Source organism: Cornus florida, unplaced genomic scaffold (assembly GCF_030987335.1).
Source record: "Cornus florida cultivar Cherokee Brave unplaced genomic scaffold, ASM3098733v1 CherokeeBrave_3.0.0_Hap2_Chr09, whole genome shotgun sequence".
In the NCBI taxonomy this organism is placed as follows: domain Eukaryota; kingdom Viridiplantae; phylum Streptophyta; class Magnoliopsida; order Cornales; family Cornaceae; genus Cornus; species Cornus florida.
The window spans coordinates 90,500,474-90,518,681 of record NW_026775579.1 but is presented as its reverse complement, the minus strand read 5'-3'; the positions used below and the strand labels follow the sequence as shown (position 1 = coordinate 90,518,681).

Below are 18,208 nucleotides of genomic sequence, written 5' to 3'. Positions count from 1 at the left end.
ACCTAAATAAATATTACTTCAAATTACAATTCCAATATACTCCAAGACTTGTCTTTTTCATGTGTGGTCTTCTTTACGTCTACAGGAAGACATGTTATCAAGTCATTGCCACGTTAGTTATCTAATAAGATGGGAAGAAGAATATATAAGAATATATAAAAATATTCATATTGCTTTTGGGAGTGATGAAATCGTGTTTTATTTTAAATTCAAAATATCCAATTAATACTTTCAAACATAGCATCACAAAAGTTTAGCAAATTATAAAAAGTAAAAACACAATAAGGTCTCGTTTGGGGGAGCTTTTTTATATTAAAAGTCCTTCATTAATAAGGTCTACCTCAAAAGAATTTTGTTGAAAGAAAATCATAAGAAAAAGATTTTTGGTGAGTACATTTCTTAAATTTAATTTAACTTATTATTTTCTTCCTGACAAGAATATCATTTATTTTTAACAATTATTGCAAGCCTCCAATAATAAGTGTGAAGGCGGCAGTGATGGAAGATGATGGCAATGTTGGTGGCAGAAGGCAATTTGCGATGGTGGTGGAAGGTGGTGGTTGAGGGGGGTGGTGGTGGAATATGACGATGTTGGCAGTGGTGGAAGGTCGCAGTTGAGGGTGGCGGCAGCGGTGGTGGTAATGGTGGAAGGTAATGATGGGTATGGTGGTGGTGGTAGAAAGTCACAGTGGCGGTAGAAGGTGGTAGTGGTGGAAGTTGGTGGTGGTTGGTGGCAGTTGTAGTGGAGGGTGATAGTGGCGGTTGTGGTGGAGGGTGGTGGTGGTGGAAGGTCATGTTAGCGGTGAAGGGTGATGGTGGCGGCAATGATGAAAGGTGGCGGTGGCGACAATGATGAAAGGTGGCGGTGGCAATGTTGGTGGTGGTGGAAGGTCACGGTGACGATGGTGGTGGCAGAAGGCGATAGTGAAAGGTGGTGATGGAAGACAGTGATGGAAGGTGACGTTGGAGGTGGTGGAAGGTCACAGTGACGGTGGCGGTGGCGGTGGTGGTGGAAGGTGGTAGTGGTGGTGGAGGGTGTTGGTGGCAGTGGCTATGGTGGTGGTGGAGGGTGTTGGTGGCAGTGGCTATGACGGTGGTGGAAGGTCACGGTGGTGGTGGTGGTGGAAGGTGGTGGCAGTGGTGCAAGGTGGCAATGGTAGTTGTGGAAGGTTACGGTGAAAGTGGTGGAAGGTGGTGAAACAAATATATGTCAATATTATCAATCTACAAAAAGTATATGGACAAATTATTAAAATAACAAATTTATCTTTAAAAAAATTCAATTCTTAAAGTTAGGTTTCAAAAACAACATTTTCTTACTTATTTAAAATGGGTTTCCTACCATTGGCTTTTGGAGAAAGTTCTTTACACGTGTAAATAATGTCATAGTTTTTTTCAAATGAGCTTTTCAAATTGACTTTTTTAGGCGTAAGGAAGCTCAGCAAACATGCCCTAATAACCCAAAAAGCTTAGATTAGTCCAGCTTTATATGGCCCATGGGTATCAAAGCCCCACAGTCAAAGGCTATTAGCCTCATTAACCAGTATCATAGGCCCAATAGATCTTATTAAATCTCAACATAATAGGACCGGTAAATTGAATTTAGAAGCCCAAGAAATAATCATAAAACCGGGAAATAAATGACCATAAAATTAAAATATATATGGCCATAAACATTAATAAATAAATTTCTGTACAATTTAAAAAATCAATGGGTTTAAACATGAAAATAAAAAAAATCAATGGCTTATATCGTGAAACAAAAGTTTTTAGGTAGATAATTTTAAATATAAATTCAACTTGAATTAAGAAAATTGATTTGAAGAATGGATCATGTTAGACTTGATTTGAAGGTTTTTCAGCCCCAAGAATTTTGATTTCTTGATAAAATTTTATGAACTTACAAAATGTTCTTTATATTATGATAAGTTTCATATTATTCAAACCAAATTAGGAAATTAATAAATAGGGGAAACAATTATTTATTTTTTAATTAATTCAACTACCCTTTTTGTTTTTCTTATTTATTATTTTCTTAGATTTTGTGATTGGATATATCAACGTGAGTAGACAGTATTATCCAAAATATAAGATAATAATTTTCAATAATTTTTTTAAAATTCTTTTATACTAACTAAAGATAGGATGGAAAATTGTTTTTACTCGCGCACGCAGCATACTACATATATATATATTATTGGCTTAAACAAAAATATCAAATCTCGCAAATTTTAACAGGATAAGATTCTTACCACCGGAAAAGATATCAAATCCGCAATTTTAACAGGAAAGAAGGGCATTTTGGGCAATCAATCTTCACTCTCGATTGTCAACCGCCTTTTTAAGATCGTTGTACTCTCTTTCTCGTCTTCTCGCTTCCTCTCTCTGTCCGCGTTTACAGAACCATTGATTTTAGGGTTTGTGATTTTTCGGATCAAGAACAAAGGAAAATGCTTGCTGTTTTCGACAAATCGGTTGGCAAGTGTCCCGAAGCTCTTCAGAGCCCGCATTCGGAGTCGGTCTGTGCACTGAAAGATGGGTTTCTGGCTCAACACTTCTCCTCCGTACACCCTGGTGCGGTGACCATCAACCTCGGTTCTGCAGGTGTCGTGGCCTACTCCATCGACAAACAGAACCCTCTCCTCCCAAGGTTCAATGCTCATTTTCCCGATCTGGGTTATTTCTCGTTTTTATGCTTGATTTGATCATTCTATTTCTTGATTTGATATATGATGTTTTGTCATGATCTTGCTTTTATATTGGTGTTTTTGGTGACATTTTTTATGGTATTTTGTTCTTTCTGCAAAAATCCGTATTCAAGGTTCATCAATATCTTGATTAATTAATTTGTTATGTTTTGATATTATACCTGTTTAAATATTGTATCCCAGATTACTTTTTATTTTTGGAGTTTTGTTCTCATTCTGTGGGATTTTAATTTGGCCTATATGATGGATGATGTGGTACTGAAGCATATAATCCAGATTTGAAGGTTTTATTTCTCTTTATTTTCACGTATTTCAGACTATTTTATGTTATCAGTTAATGGGTTGATAATGACAACATCTGGTTAAGGTCAATTGTTTGGGTATTTCTTTATTGTTGCGCCCCACTTGTTTTGAAGTGTTTGGATGTTCTCTAAAATATAATCACCCCTTCAGTATTCCACATGAGTTTTGAGAAGATTCCTATTGGCTTCAAGTTTTTTGTTGTTGGTTCTGCCACACACCCACTTTGTTCATACCATCACATGTTATTCGGATGGACAGCTAAATTTATTTTTCTATTTCCATAATGCTTGACAATTGAACCCTTATAGCGCTGCCTGATGATGAGAGTTATGGTATATTCTTTTACTTCTATTTTGGGTTCAGTGGTCATACTATGGTCATTTTTGGACATGCTGAGGATGTGCGTTTGGGAGGCATTTAAATAGAAGAATTAGGTCGATGTGGAGAGTGATACCTAATCGCTGTTGGTGGACTGTTTGTTAGGTGTATAGCAGGCTGACTTTTGAGGGTGAGCCGGTGAGTAGCTCCCAAGTGACAAGTTGAAACATTTGATTTCTAACTCTTTGTTCCTATCATATGGCTGTCTGGGAGACTTTTACTTTAACTCTCTTACATGTTTCGGATGAGATGTGTGGTTAGTAGGGTCATTTTATGGTCTATTCTTTTGCTTCTATTTTTGGTTCAGTGGTCATACTTTGGTCATTTTTGAACATGTTGAGGATGTGTGTTCAGGAGGCATTTAAATAGAAGAATTAGGTCGATGTGGAGAGTGATACCTAATTGCTGTTGGTGGACTGTTTGTTTGGTGTATAGCATGCAGACTTTTGAGGGTGGGCCGGTGAGTTGCTCCGAAGTTACAAGTTGAAACATTTGATTCCTAACTCTTTGTTCATATCATATGGCTGTCTGGGAGAGCCTTTTACTTTTCTCTCTTACTTGTTTCAGATGAGATGTGTGGTTATTAGGTTCATTTTATTTTTTGCTTTTATGGTCCATATATACTTGGCTTTTGCACCTTTAATTAGCTTTATTTACACCTTTTACTTAAAAGAAGAAGAAAAGAGAATGTTGTTGATTTCATAGCTGCTTTCAATCAGAAAGGAAAAAAAAAAATTTCAAACCTACAGTTTTGCTTTTCCTTTTTTTTCTTTCGTTGATATTACAAGTTCTGTTAGTTAGCCTATGTGGTCTGATTGACATGATAATGCCTCTGCTAGATTGTTTGCTGTTATGGACGACATGTTCTGCTTGTTTCAAGGCCACATCGAGAATGTTGCTCATCTTAAGCAACAATATGGATTAAACAAGACAGCAAATGAAGTGATTATTGTCATGGAAGCTTACAGAACTTTGAGAGATAGAGGTCCTTATCCTGCAGATAAGGTTGTGAGAGATTTCCATGGAAAATATGCATTTATTCTCTATGATAGCTCTTCAAAAGCTGCATTCATAGCTGCTGTGAGTACTTCCCTCTCAGCATATCTTATAACCCTTCAATTTTATTAGTTCCTTCTATCATATCTATACTTTTTTATAACCTAAATTTATATTTACTGATTTTAGGCAGTTTTCACTGGGCTCACTTCTAACCTCATGTTATACAGGATGCTGATGGGAGTGTCCCCTTCTTCTGGGGAACTGATTCTGAAGGCCATCTTGTTCTTTCAGATGATGCAGAGACAGCGAAGAAAGGCTGTGGAAAATCCTTTGCACCATTTCCCAAAGGTATAAGCACTTACATTAATTTGTATTGAATAGTGCCATGAGTATATAAATTATATTCCTATGTGGTTGAACATTTTTCTGTGAAGTTGCTGCTTTTTAGACTACTTGGCTTTGCAAATATGGATAAAGCTAATGGTTACAAGCATTAATATACTTTGAAATTTGTTTTTGGCTATTTTTGGCGGCACCGAAACATAACATAAATGAATTTGGAAACAATGCAATTTTGCATCAGAAACTACCAAGAAGCATAAGGGAATATTGGGTGAAACTTAGTCTCCACAGTAGTATGTGTCTCACGTGCTTCCATTCCATTTTTATTCCTCTTTCTCAAACTCATTTACCAGTTTTCCATATTTGGTTTAGATTTGAGGGTTCATGTCTAGGTTTCATCTTAGCCAACCCCAATCCCCTTGTAGTTTGGATTAGTACTAGTGATTTCTTGCGTAGCTTTTATCATCCATTTCACTATCTCATAGCTCAGGTCTTTTCTGTGTAATTTTTATTTTGTGAATGGATTACTCAATCTGCCAATTCTTCCATATCACTATATTTTAGGTATGTTTTCCCTGTGAAATTGTATTTATTTTGCATAATCTACACTCTTTATATGTGAATAGATTATTCAATCTGCCTATTCCTCCATTTCACTATATTTTAGGTAATTTCTTCCCTGTGAAATTGTATATATTTAGCATAATTCACACTTTTTATTTTGTGAATAGACTACTCAATCTGAATAATCCTCCATTTCACTATATTTTAGTTAATGTTCTCCCTGTGGAATTGTATATATTTAGCATAAATAGCTTCCTCTTATCTACCCTTTTCTTCTTGTTCTCCTTAGGGTGCTTCTTTACAACCTCTGGAGGCTTGAGGAGCTTTGAGCACCCTCTTAATGAGTTGAAGCCAGTTCCGAGGGTGGACAGTTCAGGCCAGGTGTGCGGTGCAACTTTCAAGGTGGATGAGGAGTCTTCCCGGAAGGAAACTGGCATGCCTAGGGTTGGGAGTGCTGCAAACTGGTCTCAAAACTACTGACCATATAACATCTCTATTATGGCAAGGTCTTTGTTATTAGTTGGCCTTCCATCTGTTCATTTTTCATGCTTAGCTCTTGATGACTGCTGCTTTGATGGAAACTTTATGTTTGGAGGAACTAGTATAAGAAGTAAACTGAGACGCGCTTAATGTGGGCTATACACAATGCTTACTGTTTCATTTCATTCTGATACGTCAAACTCAAAAGACTTTTTTAGGGCCCCAAAACATATTGAATGGAATAATACTACTTTTCATATAGTCTTACTGATGTGTAGCAATATAATTGTTGGATGGTTATTTTCCGAAGCAGCATATTGTCTAGGACCCTTCAAACTGATATTACTGTGGCAAAAAAATGCCAGCTGCTTTTTTTGAAGGCAATGGACAAATAGTCGGATGCTATACCCCGTACAACATTGATTCATGAATGCATGCAGGGGTGATAGTTGTATTGTATGAATGCAAATGGTTTTTTGAAGGCATGGATTGTTGATAGTCTGAATGCTAAACCTTAACATTAATGTATCCCTGCTATTTATTCGAAATATATGCTTTTGTCAAGAACCAGCTTTAAGCACTACTATGGTGGAAAGTATAGAATACTCCGGTGGTTGCCCGGTCAATGGAGAGTCAATCATTTGTCTCAATTGGTAAGTGGGTATTGTATACTTTCTTGCAATGGTGATATTCTTAGGTAGGTGGAAAATTATTCATGAATGTAGGGTGATTGTATTTTGGTCTGCTATAACTCATGTATTATTGGCAGAACGCCACTAAAATGTCATTATTAAAACTCATTGTGTGCGGTGGCAGGATGTTAATGCTCGATGGTTTATATAATGGCAAACTTGAGACATTTATGAAACCTTTTAACCATAATGAAAAAGAGGAGGGAGCAACAAATATTGGGGATATAATTTATATGTGTGTGTGGAGATTGCGGTATATGTTGCGGATGACGATTATCGACCGTCTAAACATGGTGGAAATATTAATAAAAAGTTATTGATTGAAATGCAGATCTTTAAAGCAAACCCTTGATAGATATGACTCACAAATTTCTATCGGGCACTCCGTTGTAAAGAACAAGTATTTAAAATTTTTAATTGAATTTGATAGACTGTTCCAAAGCTCAACGCTCGGTTTATGAGTCAAGTCAACTGTGGAAGGATTGCACTGTTTTTGCAATCCAAGCAACCCAAAAAAAGGAAAAAAATTTAGAGGGTAGGAGATTTAATTCTTGATGGATGTTGAGATTTTTTAATAATATATTAATACCATGATTTTTTCAATTAATTTACTCCACCAAATACCAATGATATAGATGGGTTCTGATGTTGCTGAATGTGCGTGAGGTGGACATATGGTACGTGACTCTGTCCAAGGCAATTATGCCGTGGTTAGTGGTGCTTGTGTTTGCAAGAAAAGATATAGAACAATGATTGCATCATGCGGGCGGAGGATGAAGTCCATCCTCCGCACTGACGTGGCCTCCTATCTTGTTGACATCTGTATAAAATAAAAAATAATAAAATATGGACAATGCCCATTTATCCGGGTTAAACCCGTTCCTCAAAATCAATATCTTCTCTTTCTCAATAACTCATCTCTCTCAACCGCCACCGTCAAATCCTCCTCCCCAGCCTCTGCCGCCCTCAAAATCAAATGGGCTCAAATGGACACCACCAACGACGACTCCAGTACCACCACCAATATTGGTGGCTGTGCTCCAGTACCATCATCCGAAGGCAAACTCGCCACTGCCAGCACGCCGCAAACCACCCCATCGCGGCTGAGTCCTCTCCACAGCCCGTCGCCCACCGCTGCAAAAGCTCGCCGTCGCCGTTTCGCTCCCATCCGAGCACTACCGAAGTTCATCCACAGCCCATTTTGCTCGCTGTTCTGTTAATCGTCGGCGTGCACAAGCCGCCGTCGCCAACGCCGAATCCGTCGCCGCAAACCACCCCATCGCCGCTGAGTCCTCTCCACAGCCCGTCACCCACCGCTGCGAAAGCTCACCGTCGCCGTCTCGCCCCCATCCGAGCACTGCCGAAGGTCGTTGTCATACTGGGTTCGGCAAATCACGGCTGTTCATCGACCTCGCCACCCGATTCTTCCCCTCCGAGGTCATCAACTCCGATAAAATCCAAGTCTACCATGGACTCGACATCACCACAAACAAGATCCCAATGCGCCAACGACTCGGAGTCCCGCACCACCTGCTCGGCGAGTTCGACCCAGATGAACCCGAGTTGACCCCCTCCGAGTTCCGCTCACTCGCCGCCTCCACCATCTTGGACGTAGCCTCGCGCCGAAACCTACCCCTCATCGTAGGTGGGTCCAATTTCTTCATCTACGCACTCATCTCGAATCGATGCAACCCTGATTCGGACGTTTTCGACGATTCATGAAGAACAGATTCAATTTGTGCGGACCTCCGTTACGATTGTGGCTTTTCTATAGGTGGATGTCTCTTTGCCGGTGTTGAATTTGGATGGGTATGTTTTAAAACATACCATCTCCGTTGCGATTGTTGCTTTCTATGGGTGGATGTCCCAAAACTTTCGTGATTTTGAGGGCGGCGGGGGAGGAGGATTTGACGGTGGTGGTGTGGTGGTTGAGAGAGATGAGTTATTGAGAGAGAGAAGATACTGATTTAGAGGAATGGGTTTAACCCGGATAAATGGGCATTGCCTATATTTTATTATTTTTTATTTTAGACAGGTGTCAACGTGATAAAAAGCCACGTCAGCGCGGAGGACCCGTAGGATGCAAGCATTGTCCAAAGATATATTTGTCAGGCTCATCTGTGTACAGTGCTCACATGGTCCTTGTTCTCCGCCTTTGTTGGCTCTTTGGCAGTCTCTTTGGACAGCTGGTTTACAAATTATGATTTTTTATCTTCTGCGGTGGGAATGCTTAGTTGACATTTTGTTTTGGTTTTACGTGGTTTGTGGATCTTTTGTTTTGTTGGGCTGTTCAGTTGTGTTTGCTTTAATTATGATTCTTGTGTTGTTGTTTTATTTCTTGTAAATACTGTAGGGTGTTTCTATTACCAGAAAATATATATATATATATATATATCAATGATTTAGAAGAAAATCTAATAATTTCTCTAAAAACACTTTTGAACTCCAAAAACGAACAGAAGACAGGTTTTTTAAAAGCCATTCCAAACCGGCAGTGGAGTTAGCTCATTAATTTAAAAGAATTCTAATGACAAGTAAATTACAGTTACGGTCTAATTTCGTATAAGGACTTTAGACCAGAATTATACCCGATCACGGCTTATCTGTTTGAAATGACCAAATGAACCTTAATTGCGTTTACTTCTGATCCCTCCCGTACAGGTGGTTCAATGAACTTGGACTAGGCAAACATAGAACAAATGGGTAGTTTAGTCTTTTCAGTAAATTCTACGCCCCCCGGCATGAATCTAACCGATTCAACAGAACGAAAAATCTAGAGGGTCTCGCGTCGCCTTAAAGCTCAGAAAGATTGGACTCTGAGACGCGCACCCACACACACATACAGAGGCAATATCATAAATGGGTTCTGCATGCAAGGTAATCTTCAAGCTAGATTCTTTTTCATCTATCAATTAGGGTTTTGAATAGCTTTTGAAGGTTTCAAGTTTTTTTGTTTGTTTCTTGATGAATAGGTTCATGTTTGTTTTAATTTCAGTACGTGTTAAAACTAAAATTTCCAATTGAAACTTGTTAATAATGACAGCCTTTATTCACAATTTGATTCTATAGTTGGATTAATCGCTATATATGTATATGTGTATCTGTGTAATGATGCGCGTTAGATGAAAAATTGGTTCAATTGATACATAAACCTTGTGGAAAAATCTGTACTTTGCTTGAGATCACTTGATCGATTGAATAATCCATTTCGTTATAGGATTGATTCGAATATTGTCTGCATAATTGTTATGTTACCGATGTTATATTGTTATATGTATTTCCTAGAATTGCTATTGGAAAAAGTATTAATGAGAACCTTCAAAAATAAGTGGAGTTTCAGTTTTATGATAGAAACTGTGCAACATCACAAAAATTCAAAAAACTGTTTTCATTCAAAAATCAAATGAAACATTAGCGATCTGAAATAATTCAAATATGGGCTAAGCATATCGATTTTGTTTTCTGAAAACCGTTTATAAGTTTTGGTAAAATGATCTTTTTATCTTGCTACCATAATATTTAAATTATAAGGAAGATTTTTATTATGGGGTATCCAAACTTAATATGACAGGTGTTAATGAGTGTAATTTGTCCATGGTGAATATAATAATAATAAGCAATTCTGGTGTTATTAGATCAAATACGTCTTCATGGGATACTCATTAGCTGAACTTTTTTAAATTTTGTTTTTATGCATGTGTGTGTTGTAAGTTGTCCAGTGAGAAGCATGCCAGATTGATCTCTACATACTGAATGAACTGCTATATTTTAACTAAAGGTGTTTGAGGCCGTTTGAGAAGAGAAATATATGAGTCAAAAGATCTAGTTTTGTTGGAGTTGTTTCTTAGCCTCGTTATAGTTGTCAATACTTGTCTTGTTTTTCTGTTATAAGGGAATTGGCAGTGATTGTGTTGTTTAAACAAGGGGTTTCGTGTATAGGGAACTTGCTTTGTTGGATTTGGCAGGCATGATGTTCTTAGGATTTTTTATTGTGTGTTAGGTGGAGATAAGGTAATAGTGTGATCAGTGTCATTGGCCTACTCGTGGTCCCATCATCATGATTCATGATTTTAGCCATATTTGACTTTTTGTAGTTTCTTTTATTGAATTCATTTCTACTGATGCAAAAATAGAAGAAATGAGAAAAAGGATATTGCACTAATGCATCTTTCTCTAAATTATTGTTTCATACAGGATGTCAGGGAAGAAGTCATTCAGGCATGGTATATGGATGACAGTGATGAAGACCAGAGACTTCCCCATCACTGTGATCCCAAGAAATTTGTATCCCTAGATCAGCTTTCTGGTATGCATTTCTTAAGTTAATGTTTCAGATAAACAACCCTGTGAAAATTTTAATTTATACCTTGTAAGCCGTTATGTCGACTTTGCAGAACTTGGAGTACTCAGTTGGCGTTTAGATGCTGATAACTATGAAACGGATGAGGAATTGAAGAAAATTCGCGAGGACCGTGGATACTCTTACACGGTTTGTTCAACAGCTCATATTGTTTATTCATTTATCTGTTTTTCCATTATGCAGCTTGTTCTTATCTTTGTTTAAAACAAAATAGAATAAGGGTAAACAGATGATGACATTACCAATTAGACTAGTAGACAACTGTTTGCCCTCAAGTGTTTGACCAAAGGCCATCTATTTGCTAGAGAGTTGGCTTAACAGGGTGCAAACTTCTTGTTCAGGACCTTATTGAAGTTTGCCCAGAGAAGCTACCCAATTATGAGGAGAAGATAAAGAACTTCTTCGAAGAACATCTTCACACTGACGAGGAGATCCGCTACTGTGTGGCAGGAAGTGGTATGCTTATCTATATTTGAAGCTGAGTTTGTAGTTCCCACTCTTCCTACCAATTTGGGACTTAAAATTTGTTTACTTCATTGTGAAGGTTATTTTGATGTGAGGGATCGAGATGATGCTTGGATCCGTGTTTGGGTAAAGAAAGGGGGAATGATTGTCTTACCTGCTGGAATTTATCACCGTTTCACGCTTGATACAGACAACTATATCAAGGTACTTTATCAAATGACATGGGTGCTTGATCATACACACCAAAAAGATGTAGTTTTTTTCAAGAGGGCCATGTTACCATGTTAATTAATGCTCGTTTTCAATATATTTGGGATCTAGGGGTTTCTTATTTCCTTCATCATGAAATCTTGATCATATTTTTAACATATCATATAGAGGTCTTGTTCTGTGGTTAGATCTTGGTGGGTTGACCGGACAGAATCACCTGTCACTGATCTGGCTGGTCCATCCAGCATTTGTTTCAATAACACAGGAAAAGAAAGTAGTTGGGTTGGGCACCATGTAGTACTTTTTACCTATCAATAGGAAAAAGTGAACTTCTATTCTTATGTCTTTTCTCATGGGTAATTGACTCTATTTCCCTTCTTTTTTAATTGTTTAGATGATTTATTGAGTAGGAAGGTCGTTAACAATAAATCTGCATTTTTAGTCCAGGGATATTGGAGTGATTAAATAACAATATTATCATCTTTTTGATGTGTTATACGATTTAATAGTGGAAGAATTGTGATTAAAAGAGTTATAATAAATATACTTTTTTCTATACTTGTAACCCAACAGTGTCCTTGCCAATATTCATGTGAGATGTAATTTAAGTAGGGCGTCATAGTAGTTTATGGAGCTAGGACTTGTTAAATGTGACCTACAACTTACGCTGAGTTTGGTAGGAGGGAAGGAAGAGGGAGGGAGGGGCTAGAGGAGGGTTGGAGCAAGTCTCCATTATTTGGTACATGGGAGAGCTGGTAAGAAGGGAAGGATGGGTGGATCGTCGATGGAGCATCATCTTGGCCTACCATTTTTCAAGTCTTCATAATTGGATGAAAGAGATGAGGGAAGAGAATGGTAATTAATGTGTAAAACGTAAAATAAGATTATTACCCCTTATCAGTTAAATTATATAATGAGAGGGTATAATGATAAGAAAAATATATAAAACCCCTCATTCCTACCCTCTTACCACACAAGGGAAGATGTTACATGCTTCCACTCTATGTTACGTGGACTCAAGTACGGGTGTCGGACATGAGAATGTATTCTTGCGCCGGACGTGTCAAATCTCCAAATAGAAGGACACACGGACACGGCTAAATATTCATTTTATTAATTATTTTATTTTATTTTCTAGAGTAAAGTAATGTTTTTATCTAATATAATGTTCAATATAGGCATTTAACTCATTTTAAAGTAATAATATAATGTAATTGAATGATTGGATATACTTTTTAAGTGCATGTCCAACTAAAAGTGTCGACCACATATGCCATACCCATGTCCGAGGGATATGTGTCCGACACGAGTACTACACTACTTTTGAAGACTCCATGTAATAGAACTTCCACTCCCTTCCATTCAACTAAACAAGGGGGTGATGACACCTTCCTTTCCCTCGGGTGCCTCAAAATGCTGTTCTTTGAAACTCTTTTAACTTGGTTATTTGAGAATGAATTTTAAAGAACTGTGAACCAAACAAAATTTCATATTGTTTTCTCCTCTCTCTCTCTCTCTGGTTCTTTGGGAACAAAAAACTATTATTAGAAAACTGAATCGAGCGGGCCTTTAGTTCCTTCGGATTTTGATGCAACTCAATACTATATCACTATAATTGTGTGGTGGATGCCATAGGTTGAAGTTGACTTAAGTTATTTTTTGTTGTGTAGTTACTCTTTTGTTAGTATCCAAATCTATTGGTCCTGGAAGGGCTTGAACTGAATTTTGAAAATCCACTCATCTTTAATCATATTAATACTAAGAAAAAAGTGAAATATTTTTGCATTTTTTGTAGGCAATGCGACTGTTTGTCGGCGATCCTGTTTGGACTCCGTTCAATCGTCCTCATGATCATCTAGCTGCAAGGTATTTTAGCCTTATTTTTTCGTTTTTCTTTTCTTATATTGGTAGCAGTGTCTGCTTTTAAACATGTTAGACAAATTATAAATATTTTGAAATTTCCGCTTAGTTAAAAAAGTGTTTTTATTTGCAGGAAAGAGTATCTTGAAGCTTTTGTTCAGACTGGAGGTGGAAGTCATGCTGTTGATGCTGCAGCTTGAAATGTGTCGCTGCTTTTATAACATATCCATGAATTTATAAGTGTGTATGCTTAAGTTGCTTATATGGGTTGGCTTGCCGGCTTAGTCTTTTACATGCAACTGGCATAAAATTTAATCTCAGTTTGTTTTATCATTATGTCCTTAATATGGAATTGTGTGATGTAAGCTTGCTTTTGTGAATGGAATATGTATGTTGATCTAGATATACGGTTCTGAGGGAGAATGGTCTTTTTCGAACCTTAACTTTTCATTTGAGGGAAGGTGGAAATCTAAGGGTTAGTTTGGTGTGGTGAAATGAAATAAAAGAAAGTAGAATGGAATGGCTATTCTGTTTGGTGTCAATTTTAAAGTTGGAATCATTATTTCCTATTATTCTTGGAGAATGGTCATTCTATCAAAATCATTTTACTTTTCAATAAAAAGAATGATCATTCCTACCTCCATACTCATTCCATTCTCATTTTTATTTTTATTCCATTCCAATTCATTCTATCACACCAAATTAGCCTTAAGAGTAAAAAAAGATCTTATCTTTAAGTAAAAATAAAATAAAATAACTTTCTTTTGTATTTGATTTATATACTTCGAAACTACCCATAACTTTACACCATTGTTTTAGTTATAATGAGATTTGTCTTAGTGAAATTTATGTTTTCCCTCTCATATGAGAGATTGGACTAATACCAGTGGTGGAATTTTTTTGGCTAGGTAAATAACACACGTTTTGTTTTGCTGGGACTCGATCTCTTTGATTTTTCACCTTAAAAAATAAGAGAAGATAATTTTAAATTGCTTGGTTGAGCTTCCAACTTCCCCGACAAGATGAGTGCACCCTAGTTAATAAGTGGATAAATTGAGTTTTTTAATTTAATTTATTTATTTTTTATTTTCACGTAAAACGGATATGACATGAATATACCAAAAAATGAATAACATAATGTATTATCATATAAACAAAACCAAAAAACTAATAACATAATGTATTATCATATAAACAAAAGTAATTTACATTAATTTTATTGCATTAATACAAATATAATTACTAAACTCTAGCTTGGATCTATATGGATATTTTTTATAAAAAAAAGTTGTGTCGGTTAGAAAAAACAAACAAAAATAGGAGTAAATAAATCTTAGCACGCTCCAACGGTGTACGAAATAGAGGTTATAGATAAGATACGGTAGCGCAATTTTAACAGGAAAAAAGGGCAAATTTGTCAATCAAGCTTCCGCTTTCCAATATTAGTAACTACCTTTGACTCTCTCACTCCTGTTCTTCGTCGTCGTCGTCGTCGTCTCCTTCTCTATCTGCGTTTACAGGATCAAGAAACAAATAAAAATGCTCGCAGTGTTTGACAATTCGGTTGGTAAGAGCCCCGAGGCTCTACGGAGCCCACACTCGGACTCGGTCTGTGCGTTGAAAGATGGGTTTTTGGCTCATCACTTCTCCTCTCTGCACCCTGTTTCGGTTACCATCAACCTCCATGAAGCGGGTGTCATAGCCTACTCCATGGACAGACAGAACCCTCTCCTCCCAAGGTTCGATACTCATTTTCACGATCTGGGTTCTTTCTTGTTTTTCTCATTGATTTGATCTTCCTAATTCTGGGCTATACTTTTTTACTTTTCATATTACACACACTGTTATGTAGATTTTCTAATGATCTGAGACTATTCATCTTGTTAATTTTTTGTTGGATCATCTTATATTTCCAATTACTTCCTTGTTTTGCAGCTTGTTTCTCATTCTGTGGGCTTTTTATTTGGCCTATGATAGATGATGTGGTAATTGAGCATATAATCCAAATTTGAAGATTTTTATTTGCCTTCATTTTCAATTTGTTTCATAGTATTTTATCTTATTAGTTATTGGTTTGATATTCTTTATCTTCATTTTCCAATTACAAAACTCTTATTCAGGCCAATTGCTTTAATATTCTTTATTATTGTGACACTTGTTTAGGTGTTTGGATGTCCTGCAAAATGAAATAAACCTAACACTATTAAAAAATCTATTAGAATTTTCAAGATTTCTTGAAGATGCCTTGTTTCAAATTCTAATTTCCTCCAATTTGTTGGCTTCAACTTTTGTGTTGTAATATGATAGTATTGTCACACATTAACTCAATCTCGCTGTTAAACAATATGGAAAATAAAACGTAATGCTTCCTTCAGAATGAACAGCTAAATTTATTCTAATTTATCTCCCTCCGTACCTAATTGTTGATAAATTGGACCTCTCTTATTGCCTGCCCAGCGACGACACTTGTAGTATTATTTTACTTCTATTTGGAGTTCAGTGGGTCATGCCATGATCGGTTTTGGACATGTTGAGGATGTGCTTAGGAGACAGGTTAGAAGAAGAGTTAGGTCAATGTGGAGAGAGTGGTACCCATTTGCTGTTGGTCTTTGCAGCAGACAAAGTTTGATGGTGTGGAGCTCCAAAGACGCAAGTCGAAACATGTGGTGGCCTAACACTTTGTTCATATTATATGGTTCTCAGGGAGGGTTTTTCTGTCTTAAATCTTTCTTAGATGCTTAGGATTACTGGCTCTAGATTTCGTCTAGTAGCCTCTGTCACCACATTCAACAATTCATTTTGTTTATCGAGTCAACCTTTGAATACATCGAATTTCGGAATATGTGTGTCCATTAAGGTTTTTGAGCTTTTATTTTGCTATATATAGTCCATTTTTACTTATTTTTTGCCCCTTTGGTAAGCTTAAGTGACATCTTTTTTTTCACTCTTTTTGCCCACACCCGGACTCGAATCCATTCCCTCCTCTTTGACGATGTGCTTAGGAGACAGGTTAGAAATAGAGTTAGGTCAATGTGGATAGTTGTAACCATTTGCTGTTGGTCTTTGGAGCAGTCAGAGTTTGATGGTGCGGAGCTCCCAAATCGCAAGTTGAAACATGTGGTGCCTAACACTTTGTTCATATCATATGGCTCTCGGGGAGGGTCTTTATGTCTTAAACCTTTCTTAGATGTTGGGATAGTATGTGTGCCCATTAAGGTTTGCCCCTTTAGTAAGCTTGAGTGACACCTCCTACTTATAAGAAGAAGAAAAAGAAAAATAGTGTTGACTTTGTAGCGGCTTTCAAATCAACTAGAAGGGGGGGAAAATCAAAGCTACAAGTTTCCCTTCGCTTTTTTATTTTTTTATTTTTATTTTTCTTATAAAACACTAATTGGTTGATTACAAGTTCTGTTATTTAGGCCCCCCTTTTATGTTGTTTGATTTCTTCTCTGCTAGACTGTTTGCTGGACATCTTCTGCTTGTTTCAAGGCCACATCGAGAATATTACTCATCTTAAACAACAGTATGGATTAAACAAGACAGCAAATGAAGTGATCATTATCATGGAAGCTTACAGAACTTTGAGGGATAGAGGTCCGTATCCTGCAGATCAGGTTGTGAGAGATATCCATGGGAAGTTTGCATTTATTCTCTATGACAACTCTTCAAAAACTGCATTTGTAGCAACTGTGAGTAGACATTGATATTGTTTTGAAAACTTCCCTGTATAGTTATAAATCGGTAGTTTCACTGGGCTTGCTTTTACCTTCATGTATCACAGGATACTGATGGGAGTGTTCCCTTCTTCTGGGGAACTGATTCTGAAGGCAATCTAGTTCTCTCAGATGATGCAGAAATGATGAAGAAGGGCTGTGGAAGATCCTTTGCACCATTTCCCAAAGGTATAATATATGGACTTTTGTTAATTAGTAATCCACAGTATTTTGAATTTATATTTTAAAAGTCCTATGTGCTTTGGTGGTTTTTCACAAACCTAATTGCTATTTTTAGACATTTTGGCTCCCAAATATGGGTGAATCGAAGGGAAAAAGAATATATACTTAGCAAGGGAATTTTTGTGAAACAAAATTCCCATGGTAAGAGCTACATTTTTATCCTGCACACTTCCATGGCTTTCCTTCTATTTGGTTTCCTAGAAACATACTCGTTTGCTTTCCGTGTTTGTTCTAAATTAAGGGTTCACTTCACTGTTTTTTAGTCAACCCCACTCCCTGAGTAGTTGGGATTAGGATTTGGCTTCTATAGCATCACTTTTACTGCCCACTTCTCATCTCATGGCTATGGTTATTTTCTGTATAGCTTCCTATTTTGAGCATAAGTAGATTACTTAATCAGCATTTCCTTCTATTTCATTATCTCATTGCGAAGGTCATTCCCATGGAGGTATATTATTCAGTTTTCTTATTGTTTTCCTCAGGATGCTTCTTTACAACCTCTGGAGGCTTAAGGAGTTTTGAGCACCCTCTTAATGAGTTGAAGCTAGTGCCAAGGGTGGATAGTTCAGGTCAGGTGTGCGGTGCAACTTTCAAGGTTGATGCAGATTCCCGGAAGGAAACTGGTATGCCAAGAGTTGGGAGTGCCACGAACTGGTCTCAGAACTACTGAACACGTCAAATTTCCATTAGCAATGCTGTTGTTATTAGTTACCCTCCACCTGCCCTTAGTCAATGGCCCTGCACTCTATGTTACAAGGAAGTACTGTAAATAGTAAACAAAGCTCTTGATGCCGCTATACACAATGCTTACTGTTTCATTTTAATCTGATACATCAAGAGCCCTTTCTATGGGCTTCTAGGTTCTCACTCTTTTAAGCAGCATACTGTTTC

General features: G+C 37.1%; 3 protein-coding genes across 3 annotated transcripts; all 3 read left to right on the top strand.

The window, feature by feature from the left end:
- The first annotated feature begins 2,362 nt into the window (after positions 1-2,362).
- Positions 2,363-6,041, top strand: LOC132275091 (stem-specific protein TSJT1-like). Its single transcript, XM_059776481.1, has 4 exons — positions 2,363-2,650; positions 4,229-4,469; positions 4,616-4,736; positions 5,584-6,041. Exons 1-4 carry the CDS (start codon positions 2,451-2,453, stop codon positions 5,772-5,774), a joined length of 753 nt encoding a protein of 250 aa, XP_059632464.1. The 5' UTR covers positions 2,363-2,450; the 3' UTR covers positions 5,775-6,041.
- A 3,143-nt stretch (positions 6,042-9,184) lies between these two features.
- On the top strand, positions 9,185-13,764 carry LOC132275092 (acireductone dioxygenase 2-like). Its single transcript, XM_059776482.1, has 7 exons — positions 9,185-9,343; positions 10,661-10,772; positions 10,861-10,955; positions 11,168-11,282; positions 11,371-11,495; positions 13,297-13,367; positions 13,495-13,764. The coding sequence occupies exons 1-7, from the start codon at positions 9,326-9,328 to the stop codon at positions 13,559-13,561; spliced, it is 603 nt and encodes a 200-aa protein (XP_059632465.1). The 5' UTR covers positions 9,185-9,325; the 3' UTR covers positions 13,562-13,764.
- Positions 13,765-14,815: 1,051 nt separating this feature from the next.
- On the top strand, positions 14,816-18,184 carry LOC132275094 (stem-specific protein TSJT1-like). The gene is made up of 4 exons (XM_059776483.1): positions 14,816-15,126; positions 16,818-17,050; positions 17,143-17,263; positions 17,800-18,184. Exons 1-4 carry the CDS (start codon positions 14,901-14,903, stop codon positions 17,985-17,987), a joined length of 768 nt encoding a protein of 255 aa, XP_059632466.1. The 5' UTR covers positions 14,816-14,900; the 3' UTR covers positions 17,988-18,184.
- Positions 18,185-18,208: the final 24 nt, after the last annotated feature.

Bases quoted from the DNA above. Each gene is read 5' to 3' on its own strand.
- LOC132275091 (XM_059776481.1), top strand. From the start codon at position 2,451: ATGCTTGCTGTTTTCGACAAATCGGTTGGCAAGTGTCCCGAAGCTCTT. The intron at 2,651-4,228 runs GTTCAATGCTCA...TGCCTCTGCTAG, and splicing joins CAGAACCCTCTCCTCCCAAG to ATTGTTTGCTGTTATGGACG. The intron at 4,470-4,615 runs GTGAGTACTTCC...CATGTTATACAG, and splicing joins AAGCTGCATTCATAGCTGCT to GATGCTGATGGGAGTGTCCC.
- LOC132275092 (XM_059776482.1), top strand. The intron at 10,773-10,860 runs GTATGCATTTCT...TCGACTTTGCAG, and splicing joins ATCCCTAGATCAGCTTTCTG to AACTTGGAGTACTCAGTTGG. The intron at 11,496-13,296 runs GTACTTTATCAA...CATTTTTTGTAG, and splicing joins ATACAGACAACTATATCAAG to GCAATGCGACTGTTTGTCGG.
- LOC132275094 (XM_059776483.1), top strand. From the start codon at position 14,901: ATGCTCGCAGTGTTTGACAATTCGGTTGGTAAGAGCCCCGAGGCTCTA. The intron at 17,051-17,142 runs GTGAGTAGACAT...CATGTATCACAG, and splicing joins AAACTGCATTTGTAGCAACT to GATACTGATGGGAGTGTTCC. The intron at 17,264-17,799 runs GTATAATATATG...TGTTTTCCTCAG, and splicing joins CTTTGCACCATTTCCCAAAG to GATGCTTCTTTACAACCTCT.